Below are 20,904 nucleotides of genomic sequence, written 5' to 3'. Positions count from 1 at the left end.
GTAATATGGCGGACGGGATATCCGTCACGTTTGCAACAGAATATCCCATCCGCCAAACTCTTACTCAAGCCCTAAACGTATATGTTGGGGAGTTTTATCTGAGGAATGCGATCAACAGCTTGTTGACAGTATTCAGGATTTCATCAGAGAGGTCCAAGAGCTTTTTAATACATTGTGTTTGTCATCAATGTACTTTCTTGTTGAACGAGTTGTATGTTTCATTGGAGGAGTATTTCATCTTATTAAATTGAGCATTGGTTGTTATGTAGGAGTCCATTGAATATGCTATGTGTAAGGGGATTAACAACTTATTGAATGAACAGTGGGGATTATGGGAGCTGTTAAGGAACAGGTCGAATGCTTTTTTGCTTTTATCCGAATGGTTTTGACCTCTTGAATTGGGTTTAAAATGGGGAGTTTAACAATTTGTTGACTGGATTGTGTATTTTTTTTCCAGAAGTGTTCCACTACCCAATGAATAGCCATTGGATTGTATTCGCGAGGTAATAATTGTTGAATGGGTATAGGCTTTATCAGAGGGCGTTTAACAGCGTGTTGAACATGTGTGAACGTGTACGAGGTTTTAATGCAGAAGTTTCATTGCAGGAGTTGTTGAATGAATCACAGGCTCTGTATACAGGTGTATTTTTAATAAGAGGTCTTTCACCTGTTGAAGAAATTGTAGGTTTTATTGGAAAGCTTCTGACCTGTTGAAAGGAATGTGGGTTTATCTGGAGGACTTCTGACCTTACCAAGACATGTTGAATTGCATTGGAACGCTTCAGACTCACTGAAGACATGGGTTGCATTGGAAAGCTTCTGCCTTTTGATGGGATTCTGCATTTAGTTGGAACGTTTATGAGCGGCTGAAGTGATAGTGGGTTTATTGGAGGACTTCTGCCCTCTTGAAGAGATAGTATGCTTTACTAGAGGGCGTGTGACTTGTTCAAGGGAAGGTGGGCTTTATTGGAGGGGTTCTGATCTGTTGAAGAGATCATTGGCTTTATCAGGGAGGCCTGAGTTTTTTTGAGTGAGATTAAGGGTTTAGTGAAGGGCCTCTGACTACTTGAAGGTATGGTGAGTTCTACTGTACAGCTTATGGTATGTTTAAAGGAAGGTGGGTTTCACTGGGGGCTTCTGACCTGTTGTAGAGATTACTGATATTATTAAGGGAGTTCAGACTTTTTAAATGGGAAATAAGTTTGTCTGGTGGTGGATTTGCCATACGGGGTGAGTCGTGGGCTCTGACCTGTTGAATTTGCGCAGAAGGATTTTGATCTGGTTGAAGTCAGGTCTCTCCATGACGTCTTCTGCCCAGCAGCGCTGCATCAACAGCCCAAGCTCTTCGATGTGACAGTACACATTGGTGGAGGGCCGGAAATTGGGCTTCTCGCGACCCCTTACTCTTTCAATGATCTCTAAAGAAAAGGAAACATGCTTCTCGTTTATAAATGCAATGGGGTCCTTGGTATATTCAGTGGAAGTAGGAATGAAACTAAGCAATGTTAAATTCAAGAGACTGAAGGATCAATAGAGACCTCTTGCACTAAAGGTAAGGAAGGATGAAAGGAGGCCTGTTTATGTTAAGGAAAGAAATGATAAAAGAAAGTTTTCCTTACACAAGAGAACAGAATTACTCTAAAAATTCACTCAAAAATATCAAATGACCATAATATTATGGTCAAAATATCTTGACTACAAAAATATAGGGGAACAAAATATTAAAGATTAGTATACATTTTAAACGTCTTGATGTATCATTGAAATGTAAAATATTGTTTTTTGTTCTGCTGTTTTATTATACTGTCTGTCTTAATGTCTTTTATTTGTATTTTATTATATTTGTTATTGTACATTTTATAGTAAGATTTTAAAAGTATTATAGTAATGTATATTATTTGTTTTACATTAAAAAAAATCAATTATGTATTATATTTTAATTTCAGTTTATTGGGGGATTAGGTTGACGGTATGTTTAATTATGTATTAGATAGTGTTGATTAACTAAAGTGTAAATGTGAGGAAGTGTCTCTTTTTTGCATGATCACCCCCAAAGGTTTAGACTGCTGGTGCTGGTTTTTCGAGTCTGAAAGTGCACTGAGGGCTGCTAATCAGACTCCAGTGCCCTGACCCTCAAACACGTGTGTCTGATTGGCCTATACCCAACAGGCATAAGCTAACTTACTATAAGTCCCTAGTATATGGTCCTAGGGCCTGTAAGTAAAAGTGTACTCCCACCCTTCTTCCACCCTAGGGACTGCAGCACTTGTTGTGCCACCTCCCTGAAGTTGACAAGAAAAAACGTGTCTCCCAGCCTGCCACAGCAGCCCGGAAGAGCAGTTAAAACAGCTGAATCGACTTCGCTATATAAAACAATGACAAAGCCCAAACCTCCTTCTTTAGTAAGTATAAGTCACCACTACAGCATGCCTATTGAGCTCTAAGGTTGGGTGCAGAATATTTTAAAAAAGAACCTATGTTACATGTTCTAAAAGTAAAAACTCACAATTGTTGTTTTTTCTGTGAGAGAGGCTGGTAGCCCCATTGGCATGTGCAGGGCTGCACGCTGACAACAAAGCTGTGCTAACTTCTGAATGGGACTACAAAAGTTGAAACTTCAAGGTAACAACTTGTTACTTTAAACCCGACTTGTAGCCAAAAGTCAAATGTAATTTAACTTTTTGCTACATGCAACTTTTAGAAAGTACCCACTCTGTTGCCCAAGTTTCCCTGTGGCCATTTGCAGATGCTGGCATGAGACAGCCTTCTGCCTGCCTGGGGAGATGTGTAAACGACTCCCAGGACACTTAACAATAGAGGCCTGTTACCTCCTCATGGCAGGTGTGTTAGCCCAAATGGCAAGCTTCAAAGGGGACGTTCTCTTTGAAAGGCAAATGATGAACACCCAGATGAAGGACTGCTCTTTTATCTCAGTAGCAAAACACACAAGATGATGGACGGAATGTTGCACAATGGCAAACCATTCACCCCCAGTCACGGATCTGGGTTTAATCCATCGTTATTTTGCTCACCAAGTCACCCCAGATCAGACATGGCCGTTTGCAAATCAGTCTTGACCCTGTGCCTCATGGGAACAGTCCAGACCAAACTGCCAAGCCATGTCTTCCCTGGACCGGAATCAAGCATCCTAGGACCGGTTTCAGGCTATCAGCCTTCATCAGCCAAGATAGCTTGACTCCAGTGGCATAGTGAGCACGGGACCCACGTCTGGGCATACCCTTCCCACATAGGGTGAACAGCAAAACACACAAGATGATGGACGGAATTTTGCACAATGGCAAAACATTCACCCCCCGTCACAGATCTGGGTTTAATCCATCGTTATTTTGCTCAGCAAGCCACCCCAGTTCAGACGGCCATCCTAGGGGGAGGTCGTGACGCCAGGCGGCGCCATCTTTGTTGCCGGACTAGTGGTTGGCTGATCGCTACTTAGGGCGGGCAAACCCGAGGCTCTGCCTTGATCGGCAAGGCGTGCTGCCTCAGCTCACAGCGCCAGGGAGATCGCGTTTAGGAGATTTGGAGCGCTAGACAGACAGCGCACCTTACCAACTTAATAGCGCTGATTAAAAGCGAATTTAAAAAAATCCTGGTTTGTATTTATGTTGTTTATGCTTGTAATTTCACCCTGTTTTTAGTCCCACTCACCGGCATTTTAATTGTAAAACGCACCGCATTTCGCGGGTCCTTCTCACCCCTTGACGGCCATCCTAGGGGAAGGTCGTGAGGCCAGGCGGCGCCATCTTTGTTGCCGCACTAGTGGTTGGCTGATCGCTACTTAGGGCGGGCAAACCCGAGGCTCTGCCTTGATCGACAAGGCGTGCTGCCTCAGCTCACAGCGCCAGGGAGATCGCGTTTAGGAGATTTGGAGCGCTAGACAGACAGCGCACCTTACCAACTTAATAGCGCTGATTAAAAGCGAATTTTAAAAAATCCTGGTTTGTATTTATGTTGTTTATGCTTGTAATTTCACCCTGTTTTTAGTCCCACTCACCCGCATTTTAATTGTGAAACGCACCGCATTTCGCGGGTCCTTCTCACCCCTTGACAGCCATCCTAGGGGAAGGTCGTGACGCCAGGCGGCGCTATCTTTGTTGCCGCACTAGTGGTTGGCTGATCGCTACTTAGGGCGGGCAAACCCGAGGCTCTGCCTTGCTCGACAAGGCGTGCTGCCTCAGCTCACAGCGCCAGGGACATCGCGTTTAGGAGATTTGGAGCGCTAGACAGACAGCGCACCTTACCAACTTAATAGCGCTGATTAAAAGCGAATTTTAAAAAATCCTGGTTTGTATTTATGTTGTTTATGCTTGTAATTTCACCCTGTTTTTAGTCCCACTCACCCGCATTTTAATTGTGAAACGCACCGCATTTCGCGGGTCCTTCTCACCCCTTGACGGCCATCCTAGGGGAAGGTCGTGACGCCAGGCGGCGCCATCTTTGTTGCCGCACTAGTGGTTGGCTGATCGCTATTTAAGGCGGCCATGCTGACGCGCAGCGTGAGCACGCCGGAGTCACGCCAGAGTCCAGCCCGTCTGCGCCCTCTGGCTGTTGGCCCACTTACTCACGGGATGAAATACACCGATTAAACAAGGGTAGTCATCCCCTAGACCCAGCCACGTTAGCTATATTGGACGAGCTCTCCATTCGAAGCCCACACACAGGTAGGTCTACCTCTGACTCCTACATCCTGAAATTGACCAGCTTAAATACGAGGTCCCTGCAATGTCATAACCTCGAGATCTTCACCTTGCTTCAAGATGAAGACATAGACATCTTGACTCTGACAGAGACTTGGCTTGGGGAAAACTCTTTACCCGACATAATAGCCACGGTTCCGTCAGGATATGATATACACTGGCATAACCGTGCTGGGAATGCCCGTGGGGGAGGAGTGGCAATATTATTTAAGAAATACTTAGCTGCAACTAAAATTCTGGCAGAAACTGTGGACTTGGCAGATATGCTTGCAGTAAAAATTGTGTTGCACAATCTGTGTCTAATTATTTATACTGTCTATCGTCCACCTAACTCCACCCCGGCCTTCAATGACTTATTTATGGCTAGCATATCGGACATATGCTCACAGTATAAAAACATAGTAGTCACGGGAGACTTCAATCTGCATTGGGATAGGGATAAAAAAAGACTCAGCGGCCAGCTCTTTGGAGACAACTATGTTCTCTCTGGGTTTTAGGCAGTTGGTAGACTCCCCCACGCACATAAAGGGTCACACCCTCGACTTGATTTGGGCTTTAGATCCCAGGGTTACTTTAGTGAAAGTCCTCCTCTGCATTTGGTCATATCACCACCTGATCTACTGTGACGTTCCTATTGGCACGAAACCTTCGCAACCACCATTTAAAATTAAAAAGACCCGTAAGTGGGAAAACGTTGACTTACAAACGCTGACCACTAAACTCATGGAATTTGTCCAACCTACGGCTCCTGACGCAGATGTAGATCAGGAGTGCATCGATATAATGGACAGCCTGACTAGAGCAATTAATCTGATCGCACCCGAGAAGTCCCAAAAAATGATTAGTGACGGTAAAGGGGCTCCCTGGTTTACCCTTGCTCTGAGAGAGCATCGGAAAGAACTACGCAATGTGGAGAGAAACTGGAGGAGAAAAAAAGATGAAGAATCCTGTGAACAATACAGGAAGTCGCTTCGTACCTATAAAAAATACATACAGGACTCTAAAGCTACATTCTATGAGAACCGTATTAATAAGGCGGACAATGTCCAGAAAGAAACTTTTAAAATACTTGCAGAACTAAGTAAGAGAGCTCAAGATACGGACACCACAATTAGTTGTGACACCTTCCTGGAATACTTCCTGGATAAGGTTGATACTATTCTAAAGGAGATAAAAAACACTGCCACTGGCCCTACGGAACCACAAGTCGCCAAACTTCCGGTGGGAACTTAGATGTCTACTTTCCCCCTGATTGACTCACTAGGTCTTGAAACATTGATGAGGAAAACAAAGTCAGGCTCCCCAGCGGACCCATGCCCCCCAAGTGTATTTCGCTTAGCTCGCCTTAGCCTAGAGGACCATATCTTGTCCATGCTGAATAAGTCATTAGACACAGGACGGCTACCAGTTAGCTTCAAAGAAGCCCGAGTAAAACCACTAATAAAGAAAGCAGGGGCAGACCCTAAAGTGCTGAAGAATTATAGGCCGATCTCCCAGCTACCATTCCTGTCCAAAGTCAATACTGCCTATTACCATCAGAAAGTAGATCAACATGTGAAGGACACCAACACCTATACACAGTTAGAGACAGACCCCACAATGGAGTTCCAGAGAATTCTATCTGAAATCCTAAAAAGAGCCATCGAGTTAGGTAGGATTGATGAACAAACAAGAAGGTATCTGACCACAGAATATCCAAATAGGCCATATATATATATGTTGCCTAAGATGCACAAAGACCCGGTAGACCCACCATTTCGACCCATTGTGGCGGGATGTGGGTCACTACATGAACCAGTAGGGAGATATCTAGATCATTTTATGCAACCTTTGGTGCAACAATGGTCTACTTTTGTACAAGACACCACGGATTGTCTACGGAAATTACAGAGTGTGCCTATTTCTGATAATGAGGAAGTGTGGTTGTGCACGGTTGATGTCTCAGCCCTGTACACCTCAATCCCACATATGGAAGGTTTAGAGGCAGCAGAGTGGATGCTGTTGAGACATGAGTATGAGGAGGGTCATAACATGTTTCTTCTTGAACTACTACAATTTTGTTTATACCATGGTTATTTTCAATGGCAGAACTGTTTTTTTCTACAAAAGACGGGTACCTCTATGGGGTTTACCGGGGCACCTACATATGCTAATATGTTTATGTCCAAATTTGAGGACGAGCACATATTGCAGAACGAAAATTGGCAACAACATCTAGCATTATACCTTAGGTATATCGATGATATACTGGTTGTGTGGAAAGGATCAGAAGAAAAGCTACGAGCACAACTCCATGAGTTAAACAACTGTCATGCCTTCATCAAATTCACTTACACCATCAGTTCGGAACAAATAAGCTATCTTGACATTATGATCACAAAAAAAGGGAATACACTGGTGACAAGCGTATTTAAGAAGTCAACGGACAGAAATAACGCTTTACACTTCGATAGCTTTCATTCAGAATCATTAAAAAGACACCTACCATTGTCACAATTTATCAGGGCAAGAAGGATTTGTTCAGATGAGAAACAAGGGTTTGAGACCATTACCAGAATGCGCTCAGAATATAAAACAAGGGGGTATCCGGACATAATTCTTGATCAAGCCGAGAATAGAGTAAAAACCATGCCCAGATCAACTATGTTGGAAAAAAGAGAAAGAAGCAAAAACAGGAGGGAAGTCTATGTACTTAAATTTTCTACAGCCGCAGCGGCTATAAAAAAATGTGTAAGGAAACGTTGGGAAATAATTGAGCAAGAACCTGATTTTAAGCAGGTATTTCTAGACAAACCTCTATTTGCACATTCAAGGTCGAGGAACATTAAGGAACTCCTAAAGGATCGCAGGCATGAGAGCACAGACCTAGGCCAGAAAGGTATGAGGAAATGTTTAAACTGCGGCCATTGCGGCAATGTATTGGTAGGCAATTCATTTGCTCACCCCCAAACAGGCAAAAACATAACCCTGAGACACACGTCTGATTGTAACTCTAGTGTTCTGATATATGCAATCAAATGTCCATGTGGACTTGTCTATGTTGGACGCACTACAAGGAAGGTGAAGGTTCGGATGACCGAACACAAGAGTATGATACGTACAAAGAATATGAAATCGTGTTTGGCTGTACATTGGCATGAGAGGGGACACTCAATACCTCAATTGAAATTCACTGTACTAGAAAGATTGGTGGAAAAACCACATGTTGACACAACTAGATTGTTGGCACAAAGAGAAACATACTGGATAAAGTCCCTTAGGACGCTGACACCCTATGGACTCAATGACAAGATTGAGATGAGTTGCTTCCTGTAACATTGTGCTGTAAAATATATGCTTGGTACCTGTATTTTAATGTTTTTTTATATTACATTTAGGTGTCATTGACATTCATGCTCATAAAATCTCAAATTTTTTGATACGTGTATTGATTCATACACTTTTTTTGTTTTGTGATAATCAGTTCCATTAGGTTTATTTTGTATATTGGAATTACGAGCATAGTCTTATTTCCAATAACTTGGAATGGGACTAGTTTACTCGTATCTTCGCGATTAGGAGTTTAACGGGTGCCATTTTGGATGAGGACGTGTAAGCCGGGAGTCCGTTTTCGATTTCTTTAGCAGTATGACGTCAGACGCCATATACTGGCGTTTTGAACAGGGCTCGACCTAGCGAGAAAGCGACAGAAAGAGCGAACCTCAGATTAACGCGGAGCGTTTGATTAAATATACAAAGGTAAGATGATGCTATAAAATTAAGCATTATGATACATGGTAACACAAACGATTTAAACACTAAGGAGTTCTCTCCTTTATTGTGTTATAGATTAAGGGCACGACTTGATTGAAATAGCGCTACAAAGATTTACATTTGGGGTCTTGGAGACCAAGTAAGTACCGGCTTTATTTACAATGTAATAGCGAGTCATGAGGTAATTGATTTAGTTCACTAAGAGCATCGCCTTGTTTTTTAGAAAAAGAATAGCACGGACTTTGACCGCGGTCGACTTTTTTGCTTCATTAGTTGAATGAAGGTAAGAATGCCTAGACACGGCACCGCCAGTATTTTAGAATATTTAGTTGACTCACATGGTTTTGGTTCATTTTTGGAACGTAGTAAGGAGGAGGTGGTGGTAGCACTGGGCTGTTCACCACATTTTTCGGTTTGGTTTATAAGGTGGCAGGTGAACTTTTGTGAGCATGATTTTTAATCACACATTAGATGCATGGATTACACTAGGAGATCTTCTGGTTGCTGTTCTATTTACCGAACAATGAAACTGTTGTATTTGTGATTGTAAACATTGTATCTACTGGATATATACATGATAGAATTTTTGTTACTTATAGTGCATTCCCCTGACGAAGGTGCATACCGAAATGCATTGGGATATGTCATCATTTGTTGAATTATGGAGAGTTGTTTGAAGAACTCAGATTGTCGCATTTATTGATGAAAAAGAAGAATAAAATCAACTTTGAAGAAAGGAAATACGATCACCGTTTGATGAGCATTTACTTTTTTGTTTATTGAGGTTCTCAGTTTGATCAATAAGACTGTGGATACATTAAGTTTGAACTTTCAATGAATCATAAGGCTGTTAAATTAATGATGTTTATGTTGGACTGAATATATGGATGAAAAATAAGAAAAAACAAATCACGTTACTGTGAATGAGTGAATAGTGCTCCCCATAAACACAGGTTTCTGTGAATTTTTTGCATTTTTACCAACTTGACTAGGGGCTAGTCGAGATATGGGTCAGCACCAGATATAAATTGTTGACATTTAAGTTAATACTGATAAAAATAGGAGTGCATATCGCTTAATACTGTTGTAAACAAAGTCCTCGAGCAACATGTATTGATATCTTTGGCATCGTTCCTGGAGTTCAACCATCTTCTCCATGAGATGCAGGCAGGGTTTCGAGCACATCACAGCACCGAGTTGGTTATGCTCTCGGTGCTGGATGATCTCAGAGGGATGGCTGACAGTAAAAAACCAAACGCCCTGATACTTTTAGACCTGTCAGCGGCGTTTGATACTGTCAGCCATACCTTACTTTTGGACAGGTTGGCTGGGTTTGGGTTTCGGGACTCAGCCTATCAATGGCTGGAGTCCTTTTTGTCCGGGATAACCCAGAGGATTCAGTTGGGAGATGTGGTATCAGGAGTGGGAGAACTCACATGTGGGGTTCCCCAAGGCTCTGCCTTGTCCCCCCTCCTGTTTAACTTGTATCTACAACCACTAATAAATGCCCTGGCTGAGATGGGCTGCCGCGTGTTCAACTATGCTGACGACACTCAGCTGTTGTTGAGCATAGATGACACTGCACGGGCCCAGTCACAGGCACAGGAGGTACTCAGATACACAGTTAACTGGATGTCCAGGAACCTCCTGAAGATAAACCCCGAAAAAACTGAGGTGCTAATAGTTTCATCTGCCTGTTCCCCTGGAGTGACCTGTATTGGCCCCAGGAACTAGGCCCCACTCCTAAGCCAGATGACTCGGTCAAAAGCCTCGGCATTAAGATAGCTAGTGCCCTCTCAATGGTCGGCCAGATCTCTACCGTAGTGGGAACTTGTAACGGTCTCATAAGACAATTGCGCAAACTAGTTCCGCTCCTTTCCCAGTCCATGCTTCGCACTGTAGTTTCTGCCACCATACTGTCGAGGCTGGACTATGGAAATGCGCTTTATTTGGGCTTACCAAAGGTATTAACAAACAGACTGCAGGTGGTCTTGAATGACGCGGCAAGACTCATTTTTAAACTCCCAAGGAAATCACATGCCTCCCCGCTGCTGCTGAGCCTTCATTGGCTGCCAGTGACGCAAAGGTCGGTTTTTAAAAGTCTCTGCATAGCCCACAAGTCCATCTATGGGCAAGCCCCTGCCTACATCAAAGAAAGGTTAGAGATCTATTGGCCTGAAAGAAGTCTAAGGTCCTCTGAGGCTCAATTGCTCGTGTGCCCCCGGTTCAGACTGGCTACAAAAGGTGGAAGATCTTTTTCGGTCTTGCTGCCTAGGATTTGGAATTAACTGCCTGAGGCCCTCCGCAAAGACGGAAACCTGCTCCGCTTCAGGAAAGCCCTAAAGACTATCTTATTCAGAGCAGCACTGAGCCCAGTTTAGCTTCTACTCGTTCCCCTGTTGCTGACCAGGTTGTTATGTTTTGCGGTCAAAAGCACCCTGAGACCTGCAGGTGATTTGGCGCTATATAAACTGACATTAACAATAACAATAACAACAACATGGCCATATGCAAATCAGTCTTGACCCTGTGCCTCATGGGAACAGTCCAGACCGAAATGCCAAGCCATGTCTTCCCTGGACCGGAATCATGCATCTTAGGACCGGTTTCTGGCTATCAGCCTTCATCAGCCAAGATAGCTTGACTCCAGTGGCGTTGTGAGCACGGGACCCACGTCTGGGCATACCCTTCCCACATAGGGGAAACAGCAAAACACACAAGATGATGGACGGAATGTTGCACAATGGCAAAACATTCACCCCCAGTCACAGATCTGGGTTTAATCCATTGTTATTTTGCTCACCAAGCCACCCCAGTTCAGACATGGCCGTTTGCAAATCAGTCTTGACCCTGTGCCTCATGGGAACAGTCCAGACCGAACTGCCAAGCCATGTCTTCCCTGGACCGGAATCAAGCATCCTAGGACCGGTTTCTGGCTATCAGCCTTCATCAGCCAAGATAGCTTGACTGCAGTGGCGTAGTGAGCACGGGACCCACATCTGGGCATACCCTTCCCACATAGTGTGAACAGCAAAACACACAAGATGATGGACGGAATGTTGCACAATGGGAAAACATTCACCCCAAGTCACAGATCTGGGTTTAATCCATCGTTATTTTGCTCACCAAGCCACCCCAGTTCAGACATGGCCATATGCAAATCAGTCTTGACCCTGTGCCTCATCGGAACAGTCCAGACCGAACTGCCAAGCCATGTCGTCCCTGGACCGGAATCAAGCACCTAGGACCGGTTTCTGGCTATCAGCCAAGATAGCTTGACTCCAGTGGCGTAGTGAGCACGGGACCCACGTCTGGGCATACCCTTCCCACATAGGGTGAACAGCAAAACACACAAGATGATGGACGGAATGTTGCACAATGGCAAAACATTCACCCGCAGTCACAGATCTGGGTTTAATCCATCGTTATTTTGCTCACCAAGCCACTCCAGTTCAGACATGGCCATATGCAATTCAGTCTTGACCCTGTGCCTCAGGGGAACAGTCCAGACCGAACTGCCAGTAGGCATACTGACATCGGGTACGGAAAGGGCAATACACTGGCCAAACCATTTTCTACATGGGCGTGTAGCCCCCAGGTAGCTGCAACTCTAGGGCGGGCTACCAAGCTCCACACACCATGCGATGGCTTCCAACATCTCGGAAGTGGGCAGAATAGAGCACTCTGAGATAGCTAGATTCCATACTTCACAGGAAGTTGCCATCAGGTGGGAGGGAACCGAGTAGCCCACTAGCTAGCGACCGCAACCTCCTCTAAGGGCACCTTCTGGACACAAAAGTGGCATGCCTGGCCCCAACACTCAGATCTTGCCAGCATTGAAGATAAGGACCGAAGAACGACTGCCCTGCTGACTGAGGACCTAGCAAAGAAGGACCGAAGAATAACTGCCCTGCTGACTGAGGACCTAGCAAAGACAATCAGCACTGAAGCTGGACTGAACCTGCTGCTCCTTGGGCTAGTGAAGAGAGGACTGTGACTGTGGTGTCCTTCTCATGGAGAAGTAATCTGCTGAGCCCAGCCAGAAGCAGAGACTCCAAGTGTCAGTTGGCTGACTTTCTAGTCACCGCACAGGGACACAAAAGCTGAGGAAGCTTGCTTGGAGGAGATAGTACACAGATCACCGGATCACCACTCCTCGCCGCAATGCAGCTTTGAAACCCGAGACCCGATGCTCAAAAGTTGCACCGAGTCTGCTGGACCCAGGAGAGTCATCAGAGTGCAGTTTGATCACCCAGAAGGAGAGTTAGCACCAGAAACAGGGAACCGCTGGTTTGGCTATGACTGGAGACCAGTAGTCCAGTGGCGACTGGATTTGCAGGAACAAAGAGGACTTTAAGGGACATAGGGCCAGATGTAGGTAAATCTAATTTACCGACTCATAAATACCGAATTTTACCGATTCGGTATTTATGAATCGGTAATTTGGAAGGAGGCATATGTAGGTAATTTTTTAATTTACAATTACCGAATCTGTAAGATTCGGTATTTACTGATTCGGTAAATACCGAATCGGTATTTCCCATTGATTCCTATGGGCTTGGAAGCCCATAGAAATCAATGGTAAATACCGTTTCGGTATTTACCGAATCGGTAAATACCGAATCCTGGCAGGGGGAACGGGGTCTCACTTTAACACCCTGTAGCACCCCAATTGCAGGCTTGTGTGCCATGTGGCACACATACATGCCCTAAGGGCATGTCTGTGTGTCACACGGCACAGGTGTACATGCACAGATGTGCATGTACACTGGAAATCGGTATTTTACCACCCAATAGGATTGGGTGGTAAATACCGACTCCTAAAGGGCCTGTGCCACTCTATGATGTGCCACCTACATCTTGATTTACAGAATCTGTAAATTTACTGATTCGGTATTTTACCGATTCTGTATATTTACCGAATCTGTAAATATACCGATTCTGTAAATGAGATGCCCCCTACATGCCAAATCCCAAATACCGGTCGGTAACGGCTGAAATCGGCCGTTACCGACCAGTAAATGGCGACCTACATCTGGCCCATAGACCCCTGAGGCCAACGTCGACCCAATAGGACTGTGGACCGAGGAGTAGCCCCAGGAAGTCCCACGTCGCCAACAATGCATCTTCAGCATCCTTGAGCCTCTGCAGCATTCTGTATCCCTTGAATCAGGACCACTCCATAGAAGTTAACGGTAACTGCCACCAACGCTTAAGCAGGACTGTAGACTGATTTTCTTGTGAAGTTAACTGTTACACTCGACCTTTTCTTTTCTTGTGAAGTTAACTGTTACACTCTACCTTGGTAGTCCCACTGATTGGCTCTCTGCAAGAGTTGATCACCCAAAGTAATCATAAGTAACTGCATTCACACTTGATGTAACTTTTTGCTGAAAAGGTTCTAAGTGTCAAACTTGCCAATGCTTGTTCACAGTTAAGTGAAAAGCCTTGATTTATTGTTTCTTTAAAAATCTGTATCTCCAGAACCCTCTGGTGGACCTTTTTTGTTTTGTTGTCTACAAATTCATAAAAAAACAACCTATTTTTACTAATTGATGTCTGATTTCTTCAGAGTTGTTTCTTTTTTCTGCAATGTATTTATAGCTGTTTAAATGTTTTAGACTTGTTCCTTTGTTAAAGCATACAGCTCAAAGCCCCAGCTACCCAGGTTTGACAAACAAAGAAATACTGACTGGACCTATGAAAGGTTGGAAGTGTGTTACACTGTGAGGTCACACAACCACGCCATATAATACACCCCATTTCCTCACAGTAAATTACTATGTAACTTTCGTTATTTATTTGTTAAATGTTTAATAACTGTTTAATCATGTGATACATTTTATGTTTGGGGCTTATTAGGGGATAGGGAGTTCAGTCTTAAGTTATATAATATTAAATTGATATGAATTGATTTATGTATCAAATATGCAAATATGTAAACTACAAATTAGTTAACTGTAAGTTTCATTAATATTAAGATTTAACAATATCCTCTTATACATTTTATAGAAATGTTAGTATTTTAATAAGTTGTAGTGGAGATTGGGGGACTGGGTGGTTAGTATGGTTTCACATAGTAGTTTATAACAACTAAAATGTAAATGTGCATTATTAAATACTTTTTATTTGTGAGTTTGAGAGGTTATTGTTATGTAAAGAATGTTTTAATAGTTTACTTTTTAAAAATAATTGTGGTTTTACATTTCTAAAACAATAGTTTACTTCTTTCCCCATTGTAAAATAGTTAATGGTTTTTATTTTTTGTATTGTCAGTTCTTAGATAAATTTAAATGGATATATTTAATATTTAGGTGTAGTGACTATGACCCCCCAATAAGTGCAATTTCCTCAATGTTTGTTAGACTGAAGTAAGAATAGTAAATTTGACCTCCCAACAATGTATGCACTTTCCACAATGCTTTTTAGATTGGAGTTAGAATAGTATATTTGACCACCACACCTAAAGTATGCACTTTTCTCAATGTTTGATAGACTGAAGTTATAATATTATATATGACCTACCGTCAATACATGGATTTTCCCCAATGTTTGTTAAGCTAGAGTTGGAATAGTCAATTTAACAATGTAAGCATGTTACCTGATGTGCACGTTCCCTGATGTTTGATGGACTGGAGGTAAAATAGTAAACCAGACTCCTACCCCAACTTAATCACTTTCCCCAACATTTGTTGGACAGTAGTTAGAATAGTACATCGGCAGCCCCAACACATGCACTATCCCTAATATATTTTTTTTAACTGTAATTAGAATAGTAAATATGCCTCATTGTCTGCACTTTCTTCACGTTTATTTAACTAGAGTCAGAAAGGTAAATATGAACACCCCCAGTGGATGAACTTTCCCCAATATTTGTTAAACTGGAGTTAAAATATTAAATCTAACCCCACGGTGAATGCATTTTCCCCAACTTTTATTAGATTGAAGTTAGAATAGTTGATATGCCCTCCCAACCCCCACAAAGCATTTACTTTCCCCAATGATAATAGAATTGTATTGGCAGTAGTGTATTCATGTTTTTATGTTTTCGGATTGGATTTAGGGTACTTTTTTTCTACTTCACTTTTTATTTTAATTGAAATATGTTAAAGCTATTTCATTAAAAAGTATGTTTTTTAATTATTTAATTGCTTGATAAGTGATTTAGTAATTGACAAATAATAGTTTTTTGCTACATATTAGTACATGTATCACAAATTCTTAAATACATTATTATTGTATGTGTTTTTACAAATGTTAATAATTATATGTTTATTTTGTGTTTTATCATTTAATCTAAATTAATATTATATTTTAGTTAGAAATGATATTTATTTGTATACCATATTTATATTAATATATCATTTAGTATTACTATTGTTTATATTCATTATTAGTTATTTTAAAGTTACATGTATATTTAAGAATTACATACTTTTGTTAACAGGAAAAGTTAATAAGTTATTGTTTATATGCTATTGTTATTCCACCATGAAAGAGTTCCTTCGAATCTCCGGGCCTGTTGGTAGGTGGTGCGCTGTGCCGGTGGAGCACGCCGGACTGATTAATTCTTCTTCCAGGCAAAGTAAAGCGCACACTGAGGGGGAATATGCATGGTAGATGGAAATGTATTTTCAGTTACGGGTTTCGACTGCAAACAGTCTTGATCACAAAATGAATTGATGCAGGCAACACGTATATATAGAAAATTTCCGGACGTAAAAAATGGACTACAAACAGGGCATGTTGTTTTACAGATGTCTGTGGCAGCCATCTTGAAACTGCTTAATGCAGATAAGAGATAATACCCATGGAGTGCCTGAATGTACAATTATTACTTGTTAATGCTTTTGAAGGGAAACTCTGTTGTAATCATGTGACCAACTTGTTAGCATAATGTGCAGTAGAGTGTCGCTCATGCTTCACAGTAGAAAAGAAACAAAAAACCCTGCCCCAAATTTGTGTATATGTCCCACAGGGGGATCCTACTTTTTCAAAACGACTAACAAATGGGAATTGGAGCCACACATACACAAGACCAGTGTATATTTTCAAAGAATCATCATTTTATTTTATTCGATATTTAGTACGTTTTGTATAGAGCTCTGATTTCATTGGGATAAAACACATAACATATACATATCAAGACTATTAAATATGGCAAAATTATGGTCCCGCACACATCATACCAGTCCGCAATCAAAACCCAATCGTTACTTTCATACTGCACCACTCACACGCTTTTAAAAAAAAAAGAGAACAGACATACAGACAATTCAAAGGTACGTCGATGCCAGTTGGTATAACTAAGGTGGATCGAGTTGTTATGACACAAAGTAGTAGGGGGCAGAATCAATAAGATCCAGACATCTTAATCAGATGGAGATTTATCCCTTTCTAGAATCACGCCGACGTGCGTTTCGGTGTAGGGCCCACAGGGGCCGCACCTTCGTCAGGGCAAGAGGTGCTGGGCGAACGCCGGACACTCAGTCGAACACCTCCGTTTGGAACGGCTAATCGAGGGAGGAGAAAAAGCAAGCGTTGGGCGAACCCCGGACACTCAGTCGAACACCTCCGCTTGGAACGGCTAATCGAGTGAGGAGAAGAAACTTCCTCGAGTTTTAAATCAAGAATGAGCCGTCCATACGATCTTTGTCCGGTAAATATTTAGCCGAAGAACCCTCCGTGTGGTCAACTGATCTAATTGAGCGAACTTCTTCGAATTTTAATCAAGAACGAGCCGTCCATGAGATCTGTGCCCGGTGAATATTTAGCCGAAGAACCCCCCGTGTGACTAACTGATCTAATTGAGCGATATCCCTCCGATTATTGGACGAAACCGGGTGCAGACGACAGATTGAAGCCCTGACAGATTGCCCAAAGGTCAACTGATCGAAGTCCGGCATCGTGAAAGCATAACAAGCCTTTGAATCCAATGTTAAGGCCCTCTGGTCGCCCGGGTGCATTATCTAATGACGTCTCGGTGGTTTAGACCTTAGAGTGGACTCATCTGAATATTTAAATCCTGGAACCTGAAACAAGTGGCGTGTCCCCCACACATTGGTACCCTCTTGCCCTGACGAAGGTGCGGCCCCTGTGGGCTCTACACCGAAACGCGCGTCGGCGTGATTCTAGAGAGGGATGAATCTCCATCTGGATCTTATTGATTCTGCCCCCTACTACTTTGTGTCATAACAACTCGATCCACCTTAGTTATACCAACTGGCATCGACGTACCTTTGAATTGAATGTATGTTTGTTCTCTTTTTTTTTTTAAAGCGTGTGAGTGGTGCAGTATGAAATTAACGATTGGGTTTCGATTGCGGACTGGTATGATGTGTGCGGGACCATAATTTTGACCTATTTAATAGTCTTGATATGTATATGTTATGTGTTTTATCCCAATGAAATCAGAGCTCTATACAAAACTTACTAAATATCGAATAAAATAAAATGATGGTTTTTTGAAAATATACACTGGTCTTGTGTATGTGTGGCTCCAATTCCCATTTGTTAGTCGTTTTGAAAAAGTAGGATCCCCCTGTGGGACATATACACATATTTGGGGTAGGGTTTTTTGTTTCTTTTCTGCTGTTTTATCCCTCATAGCCTGCCCTACATTATTGAATCCCTACTGGGAGCCCCCTTCTATTCAATTGCTCATGCTTCACAGTGTCAGGTCAGGCATATGTCATACAACTGTGGCCACCATCTCCAAGGACAGTTGTGCATATATTGTAAATTCACATAGTGCGAAATTAGATGCAATGGCGAAAATGGCATTTAGCATTACTTGTACAAAGATAATCTTTTTTACTGCAAATATTATTGCGCAAACGGGTAGCTCCCCCTCAAGTATGTTAAGATGTCCTCATAGTTCCACAACATGGTGCTGTCAAGGACGGCGAAGCTCTGCCGTTAGTGCAGTGTCATGATAGCACTTAAGATTGAATTAGAACGACACCTGTTCCCCGCGTTTTGTGGTTGCACATTAACAAGTTATTGTTAAGTAGTTTTTAGATGAATGACTTTTAAAAAAAAAACTTTTTTAAATTACAATCTAGTTAATTACATTTAAATTACATATGAACCAATGTAATGTAGGTGCATGTAGATAATTGTAATATTCTTGTACTTTACATTACATGCATGTAAAGTCCATATTTTGGCTGTAGATATTTTGACAACAAAACTTTTGCACCACAGTATTATTGTGTTCGGTATCTGTCATACATATTCATTTTAGGTCTCGCCTAGTGAGAGCGTTAGCTACTTTGCCAGCCTCATATAATCAAAAAGTTCATAAACAGGAAACACATACATATAATAAAACATGGGAGGGGACTTTAGGTCAGTTCTCCTCATTTACTGTTCTGAGCAACTGTCATTCACATTTTGCTTCCACCCACTATACTGGACAGCCTGAAGCAGTCGTCAGCACACTTTAGCCACTGGCTCTCTGGCACTGTAAGTGGCAGCATTGTGCCTCATCATATTTGCACATCAGCCTTAAAAGAAGAGTCAGAAGTGATCATTTGTAATTTGCAAATGCCTTTATCTAACAATTATGTCTCCTTTTTTATTTCCTTAATTTATGCTAGACTATTTAAACTTTGTCTTCATGATACAGTGGTTAAAAACCAATAGCACCTTTAGGTAAACAAGAATCTTAGGTGAACAAGAATCCTGTTCAGCCCTGAATGAATATAATTTCCATTAAAATGATGAATTAAAAAAAGATTCTTGCATGCATGCGACAGCCACGTTTATGCCGCATATTTTCTTTTGTTTCCACTTTTATTCAGGGGCGTAGCTTTGGGGGGGAAGTTACACCCCCCTAGTCAATGTATTTCTTGGTAAATAGTTGGGTCCAGGTGCTTTCAGTCGGGTATGGTGAGATGTCTGTCGGATTTCACCAGAAAATGTTCAATACACACAAATGAAAACGCACACACACTCACCCTCTCTCTTCTAAAAGTCTTCAAAAATGTTGGTTATTTTGCAAAATATTGTTTTCTCTCACTTTGTACCCGTACCAATCCTCATTCGTATTCAATTTCACTCCCCCTTTAGACCCTTTCATGCACCCTGCATGTCTATTATGTATTTTAACATTACATGCCAGTGTGAATGTTGGAAAATCTGAACCTCACCCCCCCACCCCCCACAAATCTTACTCACTAAGCTACACCCCTGTTTTAATTTCTGTGGCCTATGACCATAATGAAAAATTAAAAAAAGAGATGTGACCACCACACTCTCTTTGCTTAAGACAAACCTCTTTTGCTTTGTCAGTGTCTTTTACAAAGGGATATAAGGCTGAATACAAATACAGACTTTGGCAGGAGACTCTGTAACTCTTCCAAACCTCAGACTGAGCTCAGCAATCTAATTATTTTTTAGCTGTTCTGACAGCTGATGTTGTCCAGTGTTTACTTTCATAATGCAGTACACTGGAACATGAATCACCCAGGGGTAATGTTTGTTGCCTGGGAACCGGTCGTGGTTGTTTTTGTCCTTCTAGGATCCAACCTTCAGGGGGGTGAAGGTTAAGGGAGGAAGTAGAGTAAGAGGGAGGTGGTCCTTGCAGTGAAAGTTCAGCTTCTGAAGCCATGCTGAAAGAGCTGCCAGGCCAGCATCTGGGCCTTCCAGAACTCAGGTGGTTCAGCCAAACCTTCAGTGATTGATCGGCAGCTTCCTCTAAGGCGGTGTCAGTACCTTGGGGATCTTGCACTCTGTGTTTATCAGTTGACACTGATTTAGCAGGAACAACAGCTATGTCTGGCAGTCAGATTGCTGGCAGAGGTAATGGAGGTGCAGATTGTGGAGGGAGGAAAGACAGCCACCTAAGTAGGCCTTAAGAACAGTGCCTAGTACCTTGACCCTGAATTCTACCGGAAGCCAATGAATCCCTTCCAGGTTGGGTGTAAAAGGCATAGTTTCTTAAGTTTAAAGATAATGCCTTAGAGCCTGGTTTTGTATTCTTTGCAGTTTAAAAAAAATAGAAATACACTGATAATATTACAATGCAGGGGACCGTGAACAGTGATCTTTCAAGCTCTGGAGGAGGAGGCGGCATTGGAGGAGGATGCATAATAGGTGATTTAGGTTCTTTTCTGCTTTGGTTACCTGAGCAGGTAATGGGAGCTCTAAGAGTCCTGACGTCTAGATGTTTTATTACATGGGCCTGGTTTGATGATGAAAGGCTGAGCCTGGTAAACAGCATAATTAAATAACCTGGCCTATCTGTCACTTAGAGTTTGCTGATGACACTTTTCAACCATCGACAGCTCTTTATCCTCCTAACTGAATTGTGCTTCAGACACTGTGAGAGTCAGAACAGTCCTTCAGAGGATATGGCCACATCTGTAACTGGTCGACTACATGGACTTTGGGATACATGTAGATGTTAAACAAGATTGGCGACAAAAATAAC

At 42.3% G+C, this 20,904-nt stretch overlaps 1 protein-coding gene across 1 annotated transcript in view; it reads right to left on the bottom strand.

Moving 5' to 3' along the window:
• Window positions 1–20,904, bottom strand: part of NPR1 (natriuretic peptide receptor 1) — an 845,985-nt gene that overhangs the window by 79,118 nt on the left and 745,963 nt on the right. Inside the window, exon 15 of the mRNA XM_078671023.1 lies at window positions 1,250–1,418. Coding sequence (XP_078527149.1) covers window positions 1,250–1,418 — 169 coding nt within the window. The remainder of the gene's footprint in view (window positions 1–1,249; window positions 1,419–20,904) is intronic.

The sequence above is a fragment of the Lissotriton helveticus genome, chromosome 12 (assembly GCF_964261635.1).
Source record: "Lissotriton helveticus chromosome 12, aLisHel1.1, whole genome shotgun sequence".
Taxonomy (NCBI): Eukaryota; Metazoa; Chordata; class Amphibia; order Caudata; family Salamandridae; genus Lissotriton; species Lissotriton helveticus.
The sequence above is the reverse complement of the archived record's forward strand: the minus strand, read 5'-3'. Positions and strand labels throughout refer to the sequence as shown.